The 22,518-nt window shown below is 35.6% G+C and overlaps 1 protein-coding gene across 3 annotated transcripts in view; it reads left to right on the top strand.

Moving 5' to 3' along the window:
• Positions 1-22,518, top strand: part of dsh (Segment polarity protein dishevelled) — a 423,724-nt gene that overhangs the window by 25,612 nt on the left and 375,594 nt on the right. For all 3 annotated transcript variants that reach the window (XM_090392005.1, XM_090392004.1, XM_090392003.1), the window contains exon 3: positions 21,059-21,192. In XM_090392005.1, coding sequence (XP_090248131.1) covers positions 21,059-21,192 — 134 coding nt within the window. The remainder of the gene's footprint in view (positions 1-21,058; positions 21,193-22,518) is intronic.

Raw genomic sequence — 22,518 nt, 5'->3', positions numbered from 1 at the left:
TACAGTTTGCACAACACACTTTGGCAGGTAACATTTTTTCTTAGCATCTTCCAAACTTACTCATCTGTTTGTCGAATTACTGGATAGTGAAGCATGATTCATCACTCCAGAGAATGTATTTCCACTGCTCCAGAGTCCAATGGTAGCAAGTTTCACACCACTCTACCTAATCCTTAGCATTGCCCTTGCTAACGTTAAACTTGTGTCCATGGAAACCCATGTTCTTCAGCTCCCAGGAATAGCTGTAGGTGCTTGCAGATGCATTTTGGAACTTGGTAATGACTGTTTCATTAATGGAGTACAGGTTTTTTTTTTTTTTTTTGCACTGAGTGCTTGGCACTCGGTGGTCTCATTCTGTGATTTTATGTGGTCTGCTAGGTCACTATTGTGCTGTTGTTGTCCTTAGCCATTTCCTTTTGAATAACATCACTCACAGTCAATCGAGCAGCTATAGCCGGACAGAAATTTCCTAAACTGATTTGTTGTAAAGGTAGCATCCTTTGATAATGCTACTTTGAAAGTCACTGAGCTCTTCACTACAGCTCATTTTACGGTTAATATTTGTCTATGAAGACTGCAGCACTTCGTGCTTCCTTTTATACTTGTATGAGCCATGGCTGTGATGTATATAGTTATATCCACTACTGTGAATAGGCATCTAGATTTGATTAGATAGTGTGTATAAAACTGGTAAGCAGATAGTGACTGATTGTATATGTGATTATTTGCTTATATTATAAAACACATACATGGAATTTAACACAAACGTTAAACAGTGCAACTAGGTGATTGAGTATAGTATGACTGTACCATACATGGTATTACAGAAACTACTATCCTGCTTACCTCTTCAAGCACATTGTCTGGTATGTGATAAAAATGATGGACCAACAAGCCTGAAATATACTGCATTTGATATGGTCCTTTACAATGAACCCTTTATGCTGCCCTTTCAAAGATGGGTAAAGCAGCATATAGATTCAAGTTCCACTCCTTGTCATCTCAACACAAAGTAACTTTGAGTGCAGTTGTACGAAAAACGGCAACACTAGATGTGCAAGGAGTAGAAAAAGTTACTTAAGAAAATTCTTAATCCAGTTGTTCCATGCTGACAGCAGGACCAAGGGTACGATGATAGCAAATCATGAATCACTGGATCAACTGTGTTAGGTGGCAGTACTTCAGGCTGGTAACGTTGTGTTTTTGTTTGTTGTTTATAAGTCCTATAATACTGTTAGAGCTATCTTACCACCACAGCTTACATTGTAAAACAGCCAACCCATGTGAATATCCCTTCATTCTTAGTTTATCCATCTAGTAGTGTTTACATTCATCTGTATAATACACCACTTCAAAAGGCACAGATCAATCATTTAGGAATCTTCTGTGAGCATGAGTGACTCCACCATATTTCATTGGCCTGACAGTTACCATATTTCAACTTGGTTGAGCATCTGTGGGACAGAGGAGGAGGAGTGAGTTATTAGTGACAGGGATCTGTCATATCTAAGGCAGCTTTGGGATGTGGTTGATTCTTCAGAGTCTAAAACATGTAACTTCAAAGTCTATAACTGCAACCATTAGGGAACCACAATTAGATATACCTATCTAATTGCTGCACAATTAGTAGTGTATCTGACATGATAATGTCATAAGCAATATTTTTTCCTAAAATTCATTCCGAATGCCCTAAATATTCATCCTTTCCTTTAGTGTTACACTTGATCAGCATTCATTTTACACAAATTCTTTAAAGGTGATGTAGAGGTCTCCTCTCAGTTATGCAGCTTTGACCCTTAAGCACCCCCCCCTACCAATAGAATAAAAAAGAAATGGAGAAGCTACTTAAATCAGTCACCACATGGCCTTAAGATACCGTTAAAAATTTAATTCCACAGTATACTTGTTCCCCAAGAATTTACGGTCTATCAAAGAATCGCAAACAAAACACACCACTCCTGCTGATAGATGAAGGTATAGATATAGACAGCCCCAATTATCACTTAGCCAAGAAACTAGTGTCAACACTCAAGGAGTTGGTAGGTCATTTCCCCTCCTGTATTAAAAACACACAACACTTTGTAAACAAAATCAAAGACATCACACCAGAAAAAGATGATTTATTAGTCAGTTTTCATGTTTCTGCTCTCTTCACAAATGTCTCAATCAATGACATGGTCCTTCTATTACAGGACAAATTTCCTCCCGATATCACGGTACTCTTTGCATATGTACTAGGTTCTGGCTACTTTGTGTAGCAGAACACTTTCTACCTACAAAAAGAAGGCACAGCCATGGGCTCACCATTATCTCCCCCCCCCACCACCACCACCATTGCTAACTTTTACATGGAACATTTTTTTTGAGCAACGTGCTCTAGATTCCTCTTCTCTAAAACCCAAAGTCTGGCTTAGATACATTGACGATATTTTTGCTACCTGACCCCATGCCCGTTAGACACTTTTCTCAGCCACCTAAACAAACAACACAAATGCATACAATTCACAATTGAGATTGAAAAGCAGAATACACTTCTGTTTCTAGATACACTTATCATGTGTTTTTCTTCTGGCAGTCTTTCCTTCATTGTTTACTGGAAACCGACACATACTGGCCAGTCAGACCAGTAGAATGACCGTTGATTAAAGTATTGTCTCTTCAGCATACTATGTGAAATGTAATTTAGCTTGTCTCTGTATATATACATGTATACTCCAGATGATGACTTTAATATTATTATTATTACGGGCGACTCCAGGGAGTCCTTAGACTCATCGAGGGAGGTCCTAAACATCATGTCCACACAACCATACGACATTCTCGCAGTATCTATCATACCTTGCCTTGAACTCGCTCACAGTCATAGCACCCACAACAGACTCTGGCAGCTTATTCCACTCATTTACCACTCTAAAAGTAAAGAACCCAGCTCTAACACCCCTGCTAACCATACTCTTGCCCAGCTTCTATAGGTGTCCCCTAGTTCTCCCACCACCAGTACTGATCTCAAAAATATCGTCAGAATTAATCCTATAGAATCCCTTTAGCAATTTTAATGTCTCAATATCTCCCCTTTTCTGCCTATCAACTAGTTTCTGCCACCCACAAATCTTCAACCTGTTCTCATATTGTTCATTCCATAGACCTGCTATCATCTTAGTCACTCGCCTCTGGATCCTCTCCACCTCCTCCCCATCAAGAAGGAACAGAGGTGACCAATCTGGGCACAGTAGTCGATATGAGGTCTTATCAACGCTCGGTACAGAGGTACAATAACTTGCTTGTCTCTGCTCGTCAAGGTATTTTTCAACAGCCAAGTGAGTTGATGAGCTGATTTAGCCACTTTTGCAATGTGCCCCCTAAACTTCATCTCCCTATCCACCAACACTCCCAAGTCCCTGGCCTCAATCTCCTGAAGTACAGTTCCACCAATGTGGTATACTGCTGCTAATCTTTTCACCCCAGAATGCATAACCTTACATTTTGTCACATTAAATTGACATCCATTCTCCTTAGCCCAGAACTCCAATCTATCCAAGTCATCCTGCAAGATTTTGACATCTGCATTCACTATCGCTCTACCCAACTTTGCATCATCAGCGAACAAATGAGCTGTTCCTCTTAGATCCTTTCCTATATCGTTAATGAACAAATTAAACAGCAGAGGTCCAATAACAGAACCCTGCTGCACACCACTACTCCTGAATAAACTACTCTTTGATATCTCTCCATCAACCACCCACCTATCCATCTCACCAACCCTATATCCATTCCCATATGTTGTAGTTTACGAATTAGAATTCCATGTGGTATCCTATCAAACACCTTTGCCAGGTCCAGCAGTATCCAGCTGTCACCTTGTTATAAAACTTGAGCAATTTACTGAGGCATGATCTACCCTTCACAAAGCCATGCTGTCCCCCATACAGTATCTCATTTTCATCAATCCATTCCTGTATTTTTCCCTTGACTACTTTCTCCAAGACCTTGACAACGACTCCTGATATGCTGATCGGTCGGTAATTTGCAACCGTAGTCTTGGATCCTCCTTTATGCAGTGAAACTATTTTCCCCTCTTTCCACACCTTCGGGAGTAAACCAGACCTGAGACCCAGATTAAACAACATGGTCAAGGGTGCTGATAATTCCTTAGCCGCTTCACGCAAGACCCGTGCCGGTATACCATCCAATCCCACAGATGTATTCACATTAAGGTTCTGTAATAGACTATTCACTTCCACTTCATTCATCACAATTCCCGTATAAACTAATGGTTCCTTCATTTCTTCAATGTCATCACCTGGATGATATACTTTTGCAAAGTGCGTGCTCAGTAACTCCACTATATCGACTGATTCAGTGACCTCCTTACCATCGTCATTCCTTAAAATCATTTTGCCGTGTACAGTTTTTTTCTTGCTTGCAGCATATTGAAAGAACTGTTTGGGATTCTCTTTTGCTTGCATAGCTAGTTTCCTTTCATAATCCACTTTTGTTTTTTTTACCACACTCGTTACCCTTCTGGCCTGCACTTTATACTATATGAAGGTTGAAACTTCGGGAAATTAAAATAGTTATTTATAACACGGTTGTAGAGTCCATAATTTCTGTAAAATGAAATATCCATCCTGTTGTGTACATTTGAGGTAATTGTACTCATTTCATTCTTAATAGTGATTTGTTTTTATAATTTATGATTATCATATGGCAAAAACAATTTCACACTTGAAGATGTTACTGCTGAATTAAAATAGAAAAATATACTGCTAAATATAAAATTATTTATTTATATGTTATATACAATTTTTGTATTGTAAATTAAGTTAGGTCTTTTTTACTAAAGAAATCTTGTAATGAAAGGTGAAATAGTCACTAACTGGTTATGTGTTTTATAATCCTGTATACCAATAAAATATATGCAGAGTGAAGACAGCTGTACTTGTTAAGAAAGTTTGTTACCTGAAACTTCAGATTTTTGGCTTGATCTTATATTTGCAGATCCTTGATTTGATTATTAGAGGGGAAGGGGTGGGAAAGCTATTTTTGGTAATGGAGCAGCTCTGTTCATTCAGCTAGGTTAAGCAGATATTAATTAAATATGATTATATTAAAGAAAGATTATTAATTTGACATGCCTGCATGCATTTTGTGAAGGTATGGATGCCATAGTACTTGGAACAGAACTTGATCAGAGCTGAGATGGTATGTAATTAGATGTTGAAGATGAACATAATTGAGATACTTATCAGATAATCAAAAAATGAATGAAATCAATAACAAAAACCTAAACCGACTAGGAATTTAAAAGAGCTGAAAATAAAGAATGAAAGGACCAAAAACTTGTTTTATATACATCAAGCCTACAACAGCGTGCTGATCATTTAATTTAAAATTATATGATATGTAGAATAGAGATAACTGTGAGCTTTGTTCAGGAGTATTGGGGTTTGATTTGTTCAAGAATACTGGGTGTTTGATGAATAGAGAGTCGTGGTGAATAATTTATTATATTCATTTGCCACAAGGCTGAGATTTGTTCAAGAGTACTGGAGTTTGATTAGTTAGAGAGTCGTGGTGAATAACTTATTTTATTCATTTGCCACATGAGACCAAGAGTATATAGATTCTTTTTGTGCTTATGGCATATTGGATAGTTCTTATCGCTAGAAATTCAGAACAACATAATTTGATTTTATTTTCTTCGGGATCTTCAGTGATAAGAACCACCAGATATGCCATAAACCCATAAAATCCCTATCTGCTCTCACTCGATCTTGTGGTAACTAAATGAAATAAATTACTCATCATGACTCTTTAGCCAGTCATATTCCCTAATGCCCTCGAACTAATCTAATTCCTCTTAGACTCATTAAACCATGTGGCAAGCTAATAGTTGGTCATCTCTATTCTATATCTGATGTTTTAAATGAAACAGACAGCATTCCGTTATGTTGCTGGCTTGCTGTGTATATAACAGGTTTCTTTGTTCCCTTTGTTGTTTATTTTCAGTTCTTTTAAATTCATAGTTTAACTTATTTTTTCATTATTGATTTTATTTTATTTTTTTAGCTAGTTGATAAGTATCTCTGATTATGTTCTGTTCCAATTACTATGTTATCCTTACCTTCAAAAATGTTCATGGTCATGTCTGATTATCATGTTCATTCTCTGCATTGTGTCCACACATGTGGAAATCGCTGGTAGGAACCAGCTTTAAAATACGTATACTGCTTCCATGCTAGGCAGTTGCATTTTCACAAAGCTTATACGTCATGTAAGTTGCAACTTTTTGGGCGAAATTTTATTTGTAAAATTAGTATTTGCAAAATATGTTAATGGTAACAAAAATCTTTCGAAGTTTTCAAAGATTTCCAAGTTTATATACACACACACATATGCATATTTATTTGCTTTCCATAATTTTGTGCTTTCAGTGATTGCATTATAAACAGCTGTTACATGTATTTTTTGCAACTGAATATTCAAAAGAGGATGTTAGCACAGATGTGTGTTTAGTCATACTATTCTTAGTGCTACAATAAATCTGTTATGCTTGCATGCATGTAGCATAGTGTCTATGAGAGGAGAGCGTCATTTATCATTCTAGTTGTCTCTAATCACACTAATTGTTGCCAATTATAGTACATAATTATAAATGTCTCTGTACTGTATATAGTGATACAATAAAACTACTGGTTTTTCTTGCTTCTGTAGTATAGTATCTGTTGAGAATAGAATGTTTTTTCATGCTATAGGAACACTTTCATTCCAGTTTTCTAAAAGACTAGACGTATTGAGTAAATATTCCTGTATTCCTGAATAAAAATGAATCCTTCATTGAATTCTAAGAAGTGGGCTGTGTCTGTTGATCTCCAGCAAACAAGAAAAAAAAAATTGTCGTGCATATAGGATTCGCGAAGAGTGAATAATTTTGATGATGATTGGAAATTATTTATGTATATATTACTATGTAAAAAGTGTATAACTGATCATTAGTGATGGTTACAATTGAACATAATATGTGCCACATCTCCTGATATGCAAGCATGGAATTGCCATAGGGCACAGCATTTTTTCCCAATCCGCGAGATGTTTAGGGTAGCGGTGAGAGAGTTCTGATCACCCTGACATAAACGTGTTAATGATCCTTCTTTAATATAATCCCATTTAATATCTCTTTAACACCTAGTTGGATGAATGGGGTTGCTCCATGGCCAAAAATAATTTCGATTTTTTTTCTATTCAATATCAAATTTAGGAGCATCATGATTTTGTTTTCATATTAGGCTGAAGCATTTCTGAATAGATATTTGTGTATAAAATTATATTAATGGTTTTTGATGTACTGAGAGTATATCATTGCAAGTTGATGCAGCAAGAAAGCACATTCCTTCTTCCACATTTCTTTCCATTATAGTGTATTTAAAATACAGGGTGATCAAAATTAAAGTATCCCTGTTTTTAAGTCTTTGTGGTGTGCTATCTAGTGATCCAAATGCTGTTGAAACTTTCGCAGGAAAATATCGTGCATCATAGGGAAGCAATATCTGAGAAAAAAAAGAAAAAACATAGTTACAAAATTCACCACCATTGGTATTATAAAACACCAAATGCATAGAATTTGCATATCACGGAACTTGGCAGGTGCCAGGAGAGTTTAGTATTTTTGGACATAGGATTTTTCCCTTCATTCTGGTTGTTAATAAAATTCAAGTGATAGCAATAACCTTCCCTCAGTGTGCTTTGTTCGTGAAGCTGTACTAGCTATAAAATTGCACTGCTGTTGTTGCACTGCAAATTTCTTTGCCTGAACAAATATTGACATGCTTTGCAATGAATGATTAGTAAATTTGAGGAAATGGGATCATTGGGAGTTAGACCTGGCAAAGGTCACAAACCAGTCAATTCACGAGTGAATTGAAGTTGCTACTGCTGTTGTGGAACAGGCCATGAATAAAACAGCGTTGGCTCCTGCAGTGCACATGCTGTATCAAGACAGATCCAGATGGATGTGCCTTACACAACTGTCTGGAAAATTTTATAGAAGATTCTGCATTTTTTATCCATTCAAGATAACTCTGACCCAGAAGTTGCATCTGCAGGACTTGAGGGTCAGCTGATATTTGCTTTAACATTCCTTGCTCAGGTGGAGCTGTAGATGATTTTGTGGGGAGATGACTCACTTTCACCTGAACGGAGCTGTGAATACACACGTTTATTTTCGTATGATGGTACAACGGCCGTGAGTCCTTTTTTTAAGGGAAGATATGGCACCATCTCAATTCCCCCCCCCCCTAATTTTATCTGGGACTGGCAACCCTAGTTTACCTAGGGTTCACCCAAGACCAGCTAACTTGGCTATGTCTGAGAAAGATCCTTAAGCTCCTCACATCAGTGATGGGAATCGAACCCAGGACACTCCTTTTCCAGGCATATTGTTGCGAAGCGCATAGCCACTCAGCTAACTGCATGGACTGTGAATACACACAATTGTTGGGTATGGGATGATGCCAAACCTGCATGCAATCCAACAAATTAATTTGCACTCACCCAAGTTTCCGTTGGGTTTACAACTTTATCATTGGACCATTCTTGTTTGAGGATATTTGCCAGTTGGATCCTGTGACCTCCTCAGTTACTACGGAGAGGTATCACATTATGATAAACAATTTTGTTGTGTTGCAGCTATTGCTGTGCCTGTGCATGGATTCAGCCCCTCCACACATCGGTTGATTCGTACAGGAGGTTCTTCGAGAACATTTCACGGAATCCAGAGTGATCAGCCTTGCATTTCCCACTGCATGGCCACCTGGTCTGACCTCCCCCCACCCCTAACTTCTGGCTTTGGGGATTTCCCAAAAACATCCTGATCCTGATAACTTGCCAGCACTGAAAGATAGCATAGCACAGCATGTGCACAACTTCAGTCCATCAGCTGCATTCTACCGTTGAGCACACTGTGCAAAGGTTGCAGTTTGTGGCATACTGGGAGAAGGGCAGCATGCACATTAAACAGTTCAGCTCATGAATGCATAATGTAAGTGAATAAAAATGTGTTATTAATGCTTGTGTTGCTTTTCCCCTTCTCACACACACACACACACACACAGAAAAATTACATCTACATTCGATACATCATACAGTGCCCCTTGATGGTGAATTTTGGAACTAATTTTTTTTTTTTTTTCCTCTCAAAACATCACTTCTACATGATACATAATGTATTCCTGCAAAGTTTAACAGCAATTAGATTACTGGGTGGTGCTCCACAAGGCTTTAAACAGGGATACTTTAATTTTGATCACCCTGAATCTTTAGTGAAATAGTTGTTTGTAGGAAGTACTGAGAGAGTAACTGTATTCCCTTAGCACAAAAATAGCAGAATCAGTGAAATAGTTACTACATGAGTTTTGAAGCTTCTTTGATTATAGGTGAGGACTAATTGCTACTTGAATTTTAAATGGATACTTTAGATGAATTGCAGAAATATACAGAGAGCAGTTTTGCATACAGGTAATTATGGAATTATATGAAGAACTCAAAAGTAGAAACTGAATATCTGCATGTTATGAAGCAGAGTAAAAGAGAGGTATCATTAAACAGGTTTTAGTTCAGGAGCACAATTTTGAGATTCCATAAGGACCAGAAGTCATTTTTGGATTTGAGACATGAATATTAGTCATTTACTTGATTTTCACATAAAAAGCAGCATTTAGATTATGGCTGTATTATGTGCACCAATAAGATATCATTTATTGCTACAACCTCATTCGTTATTGAGTACATGTATTTGGTTTCAAATTCTCTCTCTCTCTCTTTTCTGTGTACATACTATTTTTATGTGAGGCTACAAACTTTTTAATCAGCCTCATAAGTGTTAAGGTCAAGACAGTTTCTATAATGCCTCATAGTATTAGGAAGAAACTTGAAGAACTTCAGAAGTAAAGAGATCAAGCAATTACAATTGTAGTTATAAAAGGTTGCTTACTTAGCTTGGTGAGACCACTGTCTTGATTATTGATGCAGAAAAGATTGAGAATGTTGGAATTAGTTGGTATTAACTGATATTGCAACAAACAAACAATTGAAGTTAACTTCTTTAATGAGCCATCGGATCTCAGTGCGAGATCTCTGCTAGTAGAGCCATTATACATTTCTAGTTATGAATATTAAGTTCATGGCTGAGAAATTATAATTAGACATTGATGATTTAATGAAGGAAAAATCTAGGCAAAAAGTGCTCTTTAGAATGAATTTTACATTGTAGTAGCATCCATGAAACACTCAAAACATACAGTATGAATTGGCTAAGAGGTAGGCTTAATTAAAATTAGTGGCGTTTGTTTTACATTAGTGAAATAGTTGTTTGGAGGAAGTACTGAGAGAGTAACTGTATTCCCTTAGCACAAAAATAGTAGAATCAGTGAAATAGTTACTACATGAGTTTTGAAGCTTCCTTGATGGATACTTTTGGAGAATACTTAAAATGGATACTTTAGGAGAATTGCAGAAATATACAGAGAGCAGTTTAGCATACAGGTGATTATGGAATTATCTGGAGAAGTCAAAAGTAGAAACTGAATATCTGCATGTTATGAAGCAGAGTAAAAGAGAAGTATCATTAAACAGGTTTTAGTTCAAGAGCACAATTTTGAGATTCCATAAGGACCAGAAGTCATTTTTGGATTTGAGACATGAATATTAGTCTTTTACTTGATTTTCACATAAAAAGCAGCATTTAGATTATAGCAAATAATGGCTGATGCAGCTATAGTTTTGAGTTCTGAACAAAAATTTTCTTATGCAATAGCTTTTTATGTCTTTCGGAAACTAAAATTTTCCTTTTGTGGCAATACTGATAATGTTACATACTGCAAACGAGTTTGCGATGTTCAGTCTGTTTGCTAGCTTGATGGGTTGTGAATTGGTGCATTTACTTCAAAATGCCAGCATGATTCAGAGCAAACATGTTTTTTTTTGTGAGCAAAACATGTTTTACCAAGCTACATGTATATGAAGGTTGATGGCTCTGCATCAATTGTAATATTCTGTAATGTAAAAGCATACTTCCATTTAGACATGCATAATGCTATGCATTAAAGGAGGATCACTACCCAGATCAGTTTTGACCTTTATTGAGGTCTCATCAGTGGGATCCAGACCCAGGAAGATACCAAGTTGAATTAATACAGAAATCATATTGTAGTAAAAAGTTCTTCACCTTATATTTTGTCCTGCTGGAATTTTTAAATTCATTCAGAAGTGATTAAAATATTGTAATATAAAATTGTTCTTTATTGGGTTTGATGATATATATATATATGTAATTATATGCTTCAACTCGGTTGTTGTGATACATTTTTAAAAATAGATTTAATGACTTAAAAACCGAGATTACTTATAAAGATTTAATAAGATTAATACAACTAGTTTCGGCTTATAATAGCCTTCATCAGGTATTCTTAAAGGAAGAGAATAGTAATAAACATTGAAGTATCTAAAAACTTGAAAATACAGGTAAAATATCGCCACACATAATTGATACATAAAAAAACGTATTTTTTCAAGTTGTTCTAACAGACGTGCCATTGTTTATTGCAAGTATGCGTGCAGACTCACGTGAACGCCACTATTGAATAACTGCAGCATGGCTATCTGGGATGTTATAACTCAAATTGTTGTTTAAGTGGACAGGATTCAGAAGGATTTCCCTTGGTTCTATAATTTTTCTCTCAAACTCATCATCAGAGCGAAAAATATTTTCTGATCTATCCCAACAAACGGAGTGGCTTTGTTGATCATCATTAGGATTATTTGAAAAAAGAACATGACTGGATAACGCAGTTGCATGTGATCTTTTGTAAGAGATGTCTCTTTTATGCTCTTCTATACGTTGCTCAACAGATTTGTTAGTTTGTCCGAAATAAGGGATATTGCAATCGCACCATAATTTATATACACCTGGATATTTTAGGTTGTGATGAGGAGGCTTTGGATGACTGATTAGAGAACGGATTTTTGGAAGGGTGGTGAAGAGAAGAACGTCTTGATGTTATATTTTTTAAGGACTTTTGCTAATTTGTTAGAGACTGTGCTAATATATGGGATGGAGATGCTGCCTTTAAAATTACTAGTTCCTGTGGTGCACTGTCTAGGAGGATCCAGAAGAAATTTCTTAATCGTTTTTTCAGAGTAACCATTTTGTTTAAAGATAAGCGAGAGTTGATTTATTTCTTTTTGTACTTCATCTTGTTCATTCAAGAGAGAGCGTGCTCTGTGTGCTAAGGTAGATATAGTTCAAAGTTTTTGTGGTGGAAAATGATGAGAAAGATTATGCAGATATCTATTGGTATGAGTAGGTTTTCTGTATATAGAGATTTTTAATCTTTAAGAGCAACGTGTAAGCATGACATCCATGAAAGGCAAGGAGTTATTTTCTAGATCAGCAGTAAATTTTATATTAGGATGTTGGATGTTAAGATGATTAAGAAAAACTATGAGAGATGTGTGCCCGTGATTCCAAACAATGAAAATATCATCAACATATCTTTTCCAAACTTTCGGTTTAAATGAGAAGGAAGATATGGCTTTCGTTTCAAAATCTTCAAGGAAGACGTTACTAGAACTGGGGACAAAGGATTGCCCATTGCCAGGCCTTGTTTTTGTTGGTAAACGGAGTCCTGATATTTGAAGTAACCACAATGAATGCAGTGTTTTAATAAAGCAAACATTTTTTTGGATAATTTGTCCTTTAGTAATGTAAGTACCTCATCTGTAGGAACGTTAGTAAACAAAGATATAATGTCAAAACTTACTAGAATGTCATTTTCATTGATGGGAATATCTTTTATATGTGAAACAAAATCTGTGGTGATTTTGATGAAAGATGAAGATTTATTGGAGAAACACTTGAGGTACTTTGCTAGATATTTTGAAAGTTTATATGTAGGTGAATCAATTCCTTCCACAATTGGGCGAAGAGGAATGTTTTCTTTATGAATTTTGGGAACTCCATAGATGCGTGGGATAAGAGGATGTAGAGAGTGAAAAAAGAGAGGCGAACATTATGAGGAAGTTCACTCGTAGTCTTTAACAAGTTGTTTGTACGGTTTTGTAATTCTCTTGTAGGATCTTCCTGAAGAATTGAATATGTCGAACTATCTCCAAGTAATTGAAGCATTTTGTTGTGGTAATCTTCGGAGTTGAGGATGACTGTGGAATTGCCTTTATCAGCAGGTAAAATAATAATGTTACTGTTCTGTTTTAGATTTTTTAGGGATTGTCTTTCAGCCAGAGAAATATTATCTGTTGGAGGTTTAGCATTATTTATAATGAAAATCGATTCAATACGAAGAAGTTTCGCCAAATGATTAGGAATGAGTGAACTTGCCTTTTCTATTTATTACTATTCTCTTCCTTTAAGAATACCTGATGAAGGCTATTATTAGCCGAAACTAGTTGTATTAATCTTATTAAATCTTTATAAGTAATCTTGGTTTTTAAGTCATTAAATCTATTTTTAAAAATGTATCACAACAACCGAGTTGAAGCATATAATTACATCTATAGCCTAAATGATGAGGCATCTCTAATTAACATAAAAAGGAATTTTAAAAAAACATTGAAGAAAATAGGCCTGAAAATAAACAGGTTAGTATTTCTCAAACGTTGTAAGTTCCATTCAGTTTTTCCTAAATTCATCTCTTTTCAAGAAAAAATAACAACGGAACGCACTAAAAGAATTTATCATAAAGTTAAAATGGATCTCCTCAGCGAAAGAATAATTTCAGACACAAAACGTTGTTTAGCTTTTTTGTTCACCACTAAAAGATCTTCAGCTCAAAAACGTGAAGAAATGATGGCTAATGATAACTTACATGATTTTATCATTAACAGTGAAGCACAAGCCACTCGAATACAAAACAATAATAAGTATACTCTTATCCGGAAATTTAATAATCTACAAAGGATACAAAACAGATCTAGTCATAGTGAAGCCCGTATTAATCCTGAAAAAGTTGTAGTGAACAAATCTTCTCATATTTTAACGGATGCAGAAACGGATATTCTTAGCAAAGGTCTCAATTTCATTCTCTCACAAAAATTTATCCCTAAAGAATCTCTCCTTACAAAAATAGAAAAGGCAAGTTCACTCATTCCTAATCATTTGACGAAACTTCTTCATATTGAATCGATTTTCATTATAAATAATGCTAAACCTCCAACAGATAATATTTCTCTGGCTGAAAGACAATCCCTAAAAAATCTAAAACAGAACAGTAACATTATTATTTTACCTGCTGATAAAGGCAATTCCACGGTCATCCTCAACTCCGAAGATTACCACAACAAAATGCTTCAATTACTTGGAGATAGTTCGACATATTCAATTCTTCAGGAAGATCCTACAAGAGAATTACAAAACCGTACAAACAACTTGTTAAAGACTACGAGTGAACTTCCTCATAATGTTCGCCTCTCTTTTTTCGCTCTCTACATCCTCTTATCCCACGCATCTATGGAGTTCCCAAAATTCATAAAGAAAACATTCCTCTTCGCCCAATTGTGGAAGGAATTGATTCACCTACATATAAACTTTCAAAATATCTAGCAAAGTACCTCAAGTGTTTCTCCAATAAATCTTCATCTTTCATCAAAATCACCACAGATTTTGTTTCACATATAAAAGATATTCCCATCAATGAAAATGACATTCTAGTAAGTTTTGACATTATATCTTTGTTTACTAACGTTCCTACAGATGAGGTACTTACATTACTAAAGGACAAATTATCCAAAAAAATGTTTGCTTTATTAAAACACTGCATTCATTGTGGTTACTTCAAATATCAGGACTCCGTTTACCAACAAAAACAAGGCCTGGCAATGGGCAATCCTTTGTCCCCAGTTCTAGTAACGTCTTCCTTGAAGATTTTGAAACGAAAGCCATATCTTCCTTCTCATTTAAACCGAAAGTTTGGAAAAGATATGTTGATGATATTTTCATTGTTTGGAATCACGGGCACACATCTCTCAGCTTTTCTTAATCATCTTAACATCCAACATCCTAATATAAAATTTACTGCTGATCTAGAAAATAATAACTCCTTGCCTTTCATGGATGTCATGCTTACACGTTGCTCTTAAAGATTAAAAATCTCTATATACAGAAAACCTACTCATACCAATAGATATCTGCATAATCTTTCTCATCATTTTCCACCACAAAAACTTTGAACTATATCTACCTTAGCACACAAAGCACGCTCTCTCTTGAATGAACAAGATGAACTACAAAAAGAAATAAATCAACTCTTGCTTATCTTTAAACAAAATGGTTACTCTGAAAAAACGATTAAGAAATTTCTTCTGGATCCTCCTAGACAGTGCACCACAGGAACTAGTAATTTTAAAGGCAGCATCTCCATCCCATATATTAGCACAGTCTCTAACAAATTAGCAAAAGTCCTTAAGAAATATAACATCAAGACGTTCTTCACCACCCTTCCAAAAATCCGTTCTCTAATCAGTCATCCAAAGCCTCCTCATCACAACCTAAAATATCCAGGTGTATATAAATTATGGTGCGATTGCAATATCCCTTAATTCGGACAAACTAACAAATCTGTTGAGCAGCGTATAGAAGAGCATAAAAGAGACATCTCTTACAAAAGATATCACATGCAACTGCGTTATCCAGTCATGTTCTTTTTTCAAATAATCCTAATGATGATCAACAAAGCCACTCCGTTTGCTGGGATAGATCAGAAAATATTTTTCGCTCTGATGATGAGTTTGAGAGAAAAATTATAGAATCAAGGGAAATCCTTCTGAATCCTGTCCGCTTAAACAACAATTTGAGTTATAACATCGCAGATAGCCATGCTGCAGTTATTCAATATTGGCGTTCACGTGAGTCTGCACGCATACTTGCAATAAACAATGGCACGTATGTTAGAACAACTTGAAAAAATACAATGTTTTTTATGTATCAATTATGTGTGGCGATATTTTGCCTGTATTTTCAAGTTTTTAGATACTTCAATGTTTATTACTATTCTCTTCCTTTAAGAATACCTGATGAAGGCTATTATAAGCCGAAACTAGTTGTATTAATCTTATTAAATCTTTATAAGTAATCTCGGTTTTTAAGTCATTAAATCTATCCTTATGTGGAAACTGGGGCAGTTTCCACATAAGGATACCCTTCCCCTTCTTTCCCCCCCCCTCTCCCCACAACAAAATAATATATATATATATATATATATATATTTATATATATATATTATTAATAGTAACCCGGGTTCCCAAACTTATTTCCCGTGTCCCAAGCACATCCCCATGTTCTTTCCCTCCCCCTCCCCCCTTCCACAAGAGCTTGGATTTAGAAGGCATCTTTAAACCAAAATCAAGGTATGTACATAATTTTTCAACATTTTTTATTCTGCCATAATTGCCTTCTATACTCGCCCGTAATGTCCTAAATTATATATATATATATATATATACCCCTTTTGAGTTATGTTAGCCAATGTATTAAATATAAGGGACACTCCTAAACAAAAACAAGTGAAAATAGCCGTTAATTATATTAATAGTGTTTTAGAGGAGTAACATGAGAATTTCCCAGAAATTATACTTAATTAAATCTATTTTTAAAAATATATATATATACACATTTTTTTTTATAACCCAGGGAAACCTCTTATCAAGAGAAGTTAAATGTTGATCTAAGAAGAGAAATGTCTTCTTAATTGAGGTTCAAATTACATTAAACTACATTTAGGTAGAATAAAATTCTATTTCTTGAAGACAAGATAGCATTAAGAAGGAATTGAAGCCGAATGAGTCCACTTTTTTCCATATGGAGATTTAAGGAAGCGGCTATGGATAATCCTTGAAATCTTTGTTTCAAGCATGATTCCTGAGAGAGAGAGAGAGAGTGGCATTAGTTTTGCTTATGAATCCCATTCACATATTTGCTCTTAAAGATTGGATGTTATAAATGGAACCAGTGAAAAAATTAACTGATACTCAGGAATCAAAGTGTGAGGGATCTAATGTGTTCAAGTGAAATTAAAATTTCTAAAATTAATCTTTAAAAGGCTGAGTAAACTGTTTTACTGGGAATGTGTTTAAAAATTGTCTTTTGCACCAATATTTTTCAAATCTCAAGTGCAGCAGCACTAGGTTTCTCCAAAAACTTTCCCATTGCACATTTCCAAAGGTGGGTTATGTAGGTAAGGAGAGCTGCTGTGGATCTCTTGGCAAAATTCATTTTGGTGATTACCGATTAGTTGACAGTTGAAATTGTTTGTGTATGGACTTGCTTCTGCTATATGGTGGATACCATCCTGAGTATAATATAATGTATAGATGATAAAGAACAGGTTTTAGTTCAGGAGCACATCTCTTGAGCACAATTTTGAGATTCCATAAGGACCAGAAGTCTTTTTTGGTATCCAGGTTATTCAAGATTGTTTTTCTGGCAGAAGGCCACAGGAGGTGTGTAATGCAGTATTTCAGGTAAAGAATTTACTTGGTCATCATGTAGAAGTTAGATGAGAAGAATGGTGCTAGGATGTCAACTTTATCTTCAGATAATGTTGCAGTACTACCATTTAGGTGTGAGAGTGGTAGAAACATAGATGGACAAAAGTTGCAGTTTTTCTGAGGGCCCAGAAGCCATGACTGCTATTGGCATAGGTGATGAGTTCATTTTCTGCATTTAACCCTTTCAAAATCACACTTGGCCTTGTTAATTATGGTTTTGCAAGTGTGGGCTTCAGTGTAGGCTATGAACAAAGCTGGAGTTTTTGTCTCAAGCCACCTACATTAAGCTGTTTTATTTTCTGTGACTGCTTAGGCACACCTTTAGCTTGAATATATATATCTAGAGTAGGAAATTTTGAGCAGAGTGGAGAATGGGGTCCCTCTTTCCATCATGGATAATTTCTGTAATGAGATCAATGTATCTAGATCTGAAGAATAGAAACAGTGGTCTGGCCATGGAAAGGAGGGATAAAAGTTTGAGTTCTTAACACTAGACATTGTAGTTGTGCCAATGTACATAAAGTTGTAAAATGCTTAGGAGAAAAATTCAAACTAGAGGAGGTGAAATTTGGATCAGATTGTGATCTAATTACCAAGAGGAGCAGTCACCTCAACAATGTACACTCAAGGAGAACTGGTTAAGGAAACATCCTGAGTGTGTGTTGGTTGAGTGGAGAGGATTGTAAGTTCTCAGGAGATTAATTATTTGCTTTGGATCATTGCATGCAGAAATGCCTCAGCTTCTCTTCCAGTTTAGTGAGTGGAATTAAAAAGTGGAATAGTAACAGATGCTTTAGGTTTAGAAGAATGATTTCTAGGTTTGCTCAAAATTTAAAGGTGAGAGAGATAATGAGTGTTAAAGTTTCATTTTCTTTACCAAATAACAGCCATCTGTATATTCATTATTTCCAGCAACCAGTCAAAGTGAAGGTGATAGCTGATGATTTAATTGCAGTTGGCTATCCAGACTGCTAAAACTTTTCACCCTTCATTCAGAAAGGCTGGTATTACATATTTATACCACATGTAACCTCAGTCTTTGGATTGCAGACACCACCAAGCTATTTATAACTTATATAGGGTGTCCCAAAATTCACGCAAGAAGTAATTTTGATAGAAAACACAGGTTTTTAATTAAAAATTGTAATTTCTTATTGATTCATAAAGTATACGGTATAGGGTTATGCATGGAATAGCATATCGGGTAAATGGTCTCCACGGCTTTGATGGCACATACGCACTCTTTTGTCGAAATTGTCCATGACCGTTTTGTATAAATGTCGCTGAATTTCGTTGATACAGCGCTCAATTTCTTCCTTCAAGACGTGGGTGGTCGTGGGCTTGTTGGCATAAACCTTCGATTTCAAAAAACCCCAAAGAAAAAAGTCCAACGGCGTTAAGTCACATGATCTGGGCAGCCAATTCTGATCAACGAAACTGGAAATTACACGACCAGGAAATGACTCATGCAGTAATTGGATTGTTTCTCGGGCTGTATGGCATGTGGCACCGTCTTGTTGAAACCACATGTCGCCTACATCCATATCTTGCAATTTAGGCACAAAAAACTGGATTATCATGTCGCGAGCATCATTAACTGTTATTGCCTTACCAGCCGCATTTTCGAAGAAGAATGGACCGATGATGCCTCCAGCCCAAAATCCGCACCAAACAGTGACACGTTATGGATGCATTTGTTTCTCAACAATCACTCGTCGATTTTCTGAACCCCGAATGCGACAATTTTGTCGATTAACGAAGCCATTAAGATGAAAATGAGCCTCATCGCTGAAGATGATTTTGTTCGAAAAATAAGCATCCACTTGTTGTTGTGCCATAATCCATTCAACGAACTCTCTTCGCTGTGTGTGGTCAGTAGGCTTCAGTTCTTGAGTCAATTGAACTTTGTAAGCATAAAGATGCAAATCGTTTGTGAGAATACGCTGTAGAGAGCTTCTTGAAATGCCCAATTCAAGACCACGGTGCCGAATTGATGTTCCTGGACTCTCAGCAACACTCTCACGAACTGCTTCGATGTTTTCTGTTGAACGACTTGTTGAAGGACGACCAGAGTGCATAAGATCACTAATTGATCCAGTTACCTTGAATTTTTTAATTAATATTTTCACAGTTGATGAAGTTAAATCACTATTCCGACCATATTTTGTGTGAAAATTGCGAACTGTAGCTTCCAAACCTTCATTATTTTTATAATATTGCTCAACAATGAAAATGCGTTGTTCTTTCGTGTAGCGCTCCATTTTTAATAACCCTGAGCTGTCAGCTGTCACGCTGTCTTTTTTTTTCTCGTTAGCAACACTTTACTGCACAAATGGCGCTAAATTTAAATCTTGCGTGAATTTTGGGACACCCTATGCATATGTACATGCCTCATATCAAGAATATTCAGACCTATTATGATTATGGATGAATTTTGTGATAATTAAAAAACTTATTTGGCATTGCTGAATTTATAGTTTGAGCATATAGTCTAAATTTTGTGTAGTATTTTGATTAGTTAGTAAAAATGACTATCTTATACTAAAGAAAAAGTCAAATTTTGGACTCATTTGTAATAATTTAATCATATAGAACAGTGTTTCCCAAACTTTCAGTGCCTGAGTACCCCTTTTGAAATTTTAGTAACACTGGTATGTGTTACTAAATTTTGCAAACCCCCCTCCCTCTTTAGGCAAAGGCAATTTAGGAGAATTTATAATATTTCATTCAAAGACAAATAATTATAAAGATTTATTTTTTAACATTTGCATTATAATAAATTACAAACATGTTAAACAGTTTTTTAAAAAAAAATATTAAATTCATTTTTAGTTATATACATACAGTTGAAACAAAAATAGTGAAATTTAAATTTTTAGTAATAAAAAAAAAAGTTTAATGAGACAAATTAAATTGTCTGTTGGAAAGAAGTTAGTTTGAAATCTGGTTCTATATTTGTTGTTTTTAGCCTTAGATGAGGCTCCATGCCATGAAGACAAAGTGTGAGACACGATTAACTGTATATAGATGCACACATGGGCAGTCAAACAGTTGCTGAGGGCTGTTACAATTTACGATATGAATAATTCCAAATTGTAGCAGAATTTCTATCATGTGGTTTGAACTATTTGAATTTAGACTTTTAATGAAAACAGTTTTGAACTGCACAGTTGGAATGCAATCATGTCATCATCACCCAGATGCAGCTTTAACTGCAGTCAATTGATATATGTTAAGAGACATAATTTTGTTTGAAACTGCCTTTAGATTTTTTGGTTATTGAAAAATTAATTATAGAATAGACTTGCCATATCTATAACAATATGAAGACAAAAAATAAAAAATAAAAACTTAAAAAAAAAAGGTAAAAGTCAGTAAAAATAAATTGTCTTGTATCCCTAATAACCTTTCCTGTATCCCCAGGGCTACATGTACCACACTTTGGGAAACACTGATATAGAGGGCTATAAATAAATAATTAAAACTTTTTATTTTTATAAAAAAGCTAGTGACTGCAGAAGGAAGTAGCTTATCTGATAGTACATCCCAATGTACAGAAACAATGTCGCAAAGGTCAGAATTGAGACTGCCTCTAGAAAGAACAGTGGGTATAGGTGACAGCAGACCTCCATCCTTCCAGTAAGTTAATAAGAAAAACAGTCTGTCTGATTTTAACTTTACTTTTCATAATGTTCATTCCATCTTCATAACATAGCCCCTTTAATTACATGGGTCTATAAATTGAAACTTGTTGTATTAGAATAATTTACTGTATAAAAGTTTGTCCCACTGTTTTCAAAATTATATTGACTTTTTTTAGATCAAAAGGATTTTTAACAAACCCCATGCATAACACATTTTTGATAAATTCAGTTATGTTTTGTTGCCTCATTTTCATTGTGAAAGTTTTACAGATATATATAATTTTTTTTCTTATCTAATATTAAGTACAGTGATACCTTGAGATACGAGTTTAATTCATTCCATGACCGAGCTCGTAAGCCAAAATGCTCGTATCTCAAATAAATTTTCCCCATTAAAATTAATTAAAATGAGATTAATTCGTACCAGCCCCCAAAAACCACTCCAATTATTTTATAATAATGTATATATAATGAACAAATATTGTATACAAACAAAATAAAACCAAATACTGTACATACATACATACATACATACATGTAAAAGAGAATCTAAAGAAATAAACAGATGTTGGCGGAGCCGATTAGCTTATGGTATTAATTTTTTCTTTCACTTCACTTTTGCTTAACTTAATTTTCTCCTTCACTAGTTTTTTTTTTTTTTGCCATGCTTTCGTCTCTTTCATCTGCAGGGCGTTGCAATAGAAACCTGTCCAAGGAGCTTTGTTTCTTCCTTCCTTTTAGAATGTTTCTGAAATGAGTTAGGCAAGTGTCATTAAATAGCGCAGCTGCACGACCAGTTGCAACTTTTTCAGGTTGTTTCTTTTCAATAAAGTCTGAAACTTTTTCCCACATTACCAACACTTTCTTTATTTCACTTGAAGAGATAACCTCCTCTGCCTCTGCGGTTGTACCAATCTCCTGCAGAACCTCTGTATGCTGCTGCGTGTGTAGTTCCGTCAACTCTTCCGTCGTCAGTTCCTCAGAATGTGTGGCGACAAGGTCTTCGATGTCTCCCTCATCGTCCTTGTCTCCCTCATCACCTTCAGGCCCATGGACTTTCTGAGGGACACAATCTCCTCCAGCACCTCCTGTTCAGGTCTAAATCCTTCAAAGCCCTTGTCAGCCAGAGCCTCAGGCTGCAGCTTTTTCCATGCAGAGGTCAAGGTCCTTTTTGTAACACCCTGCCAGGCCATATCAATAATTTTGAGGTATACGAGAATGTTGTAGTGGTCCTTCCAGAACTCTCGAAGGGTGAGGTTTGTGCTCTCCATAACCTCAAAGCAGCGTCGGAACATGTGTTTGGTAAAAAGTTTCTTGAAAT

The sequence above is a fragment of the Typopeltis vanoorti genome, chromosome 4 (genome assembly GCF_054136105.1).
Source record: "Typopeltis vanoorti isolate ZY-2024b chromosome 4, IOZ_Tvanoo_1.0, whole genome shotgun sequence".
Taxonomy (NCBI): domain Eukaryota; kingdom Metazoa; phylum Arthropoda; class Arachnida; order Uropygi; family Thelyphonidae; genus Typopeltis; species Typopeltis vanoorti.
Note: the sequence above shows the minus strand (reverse complement) of the source record. Positions and strands in the feature narration are given on the sequence as shown.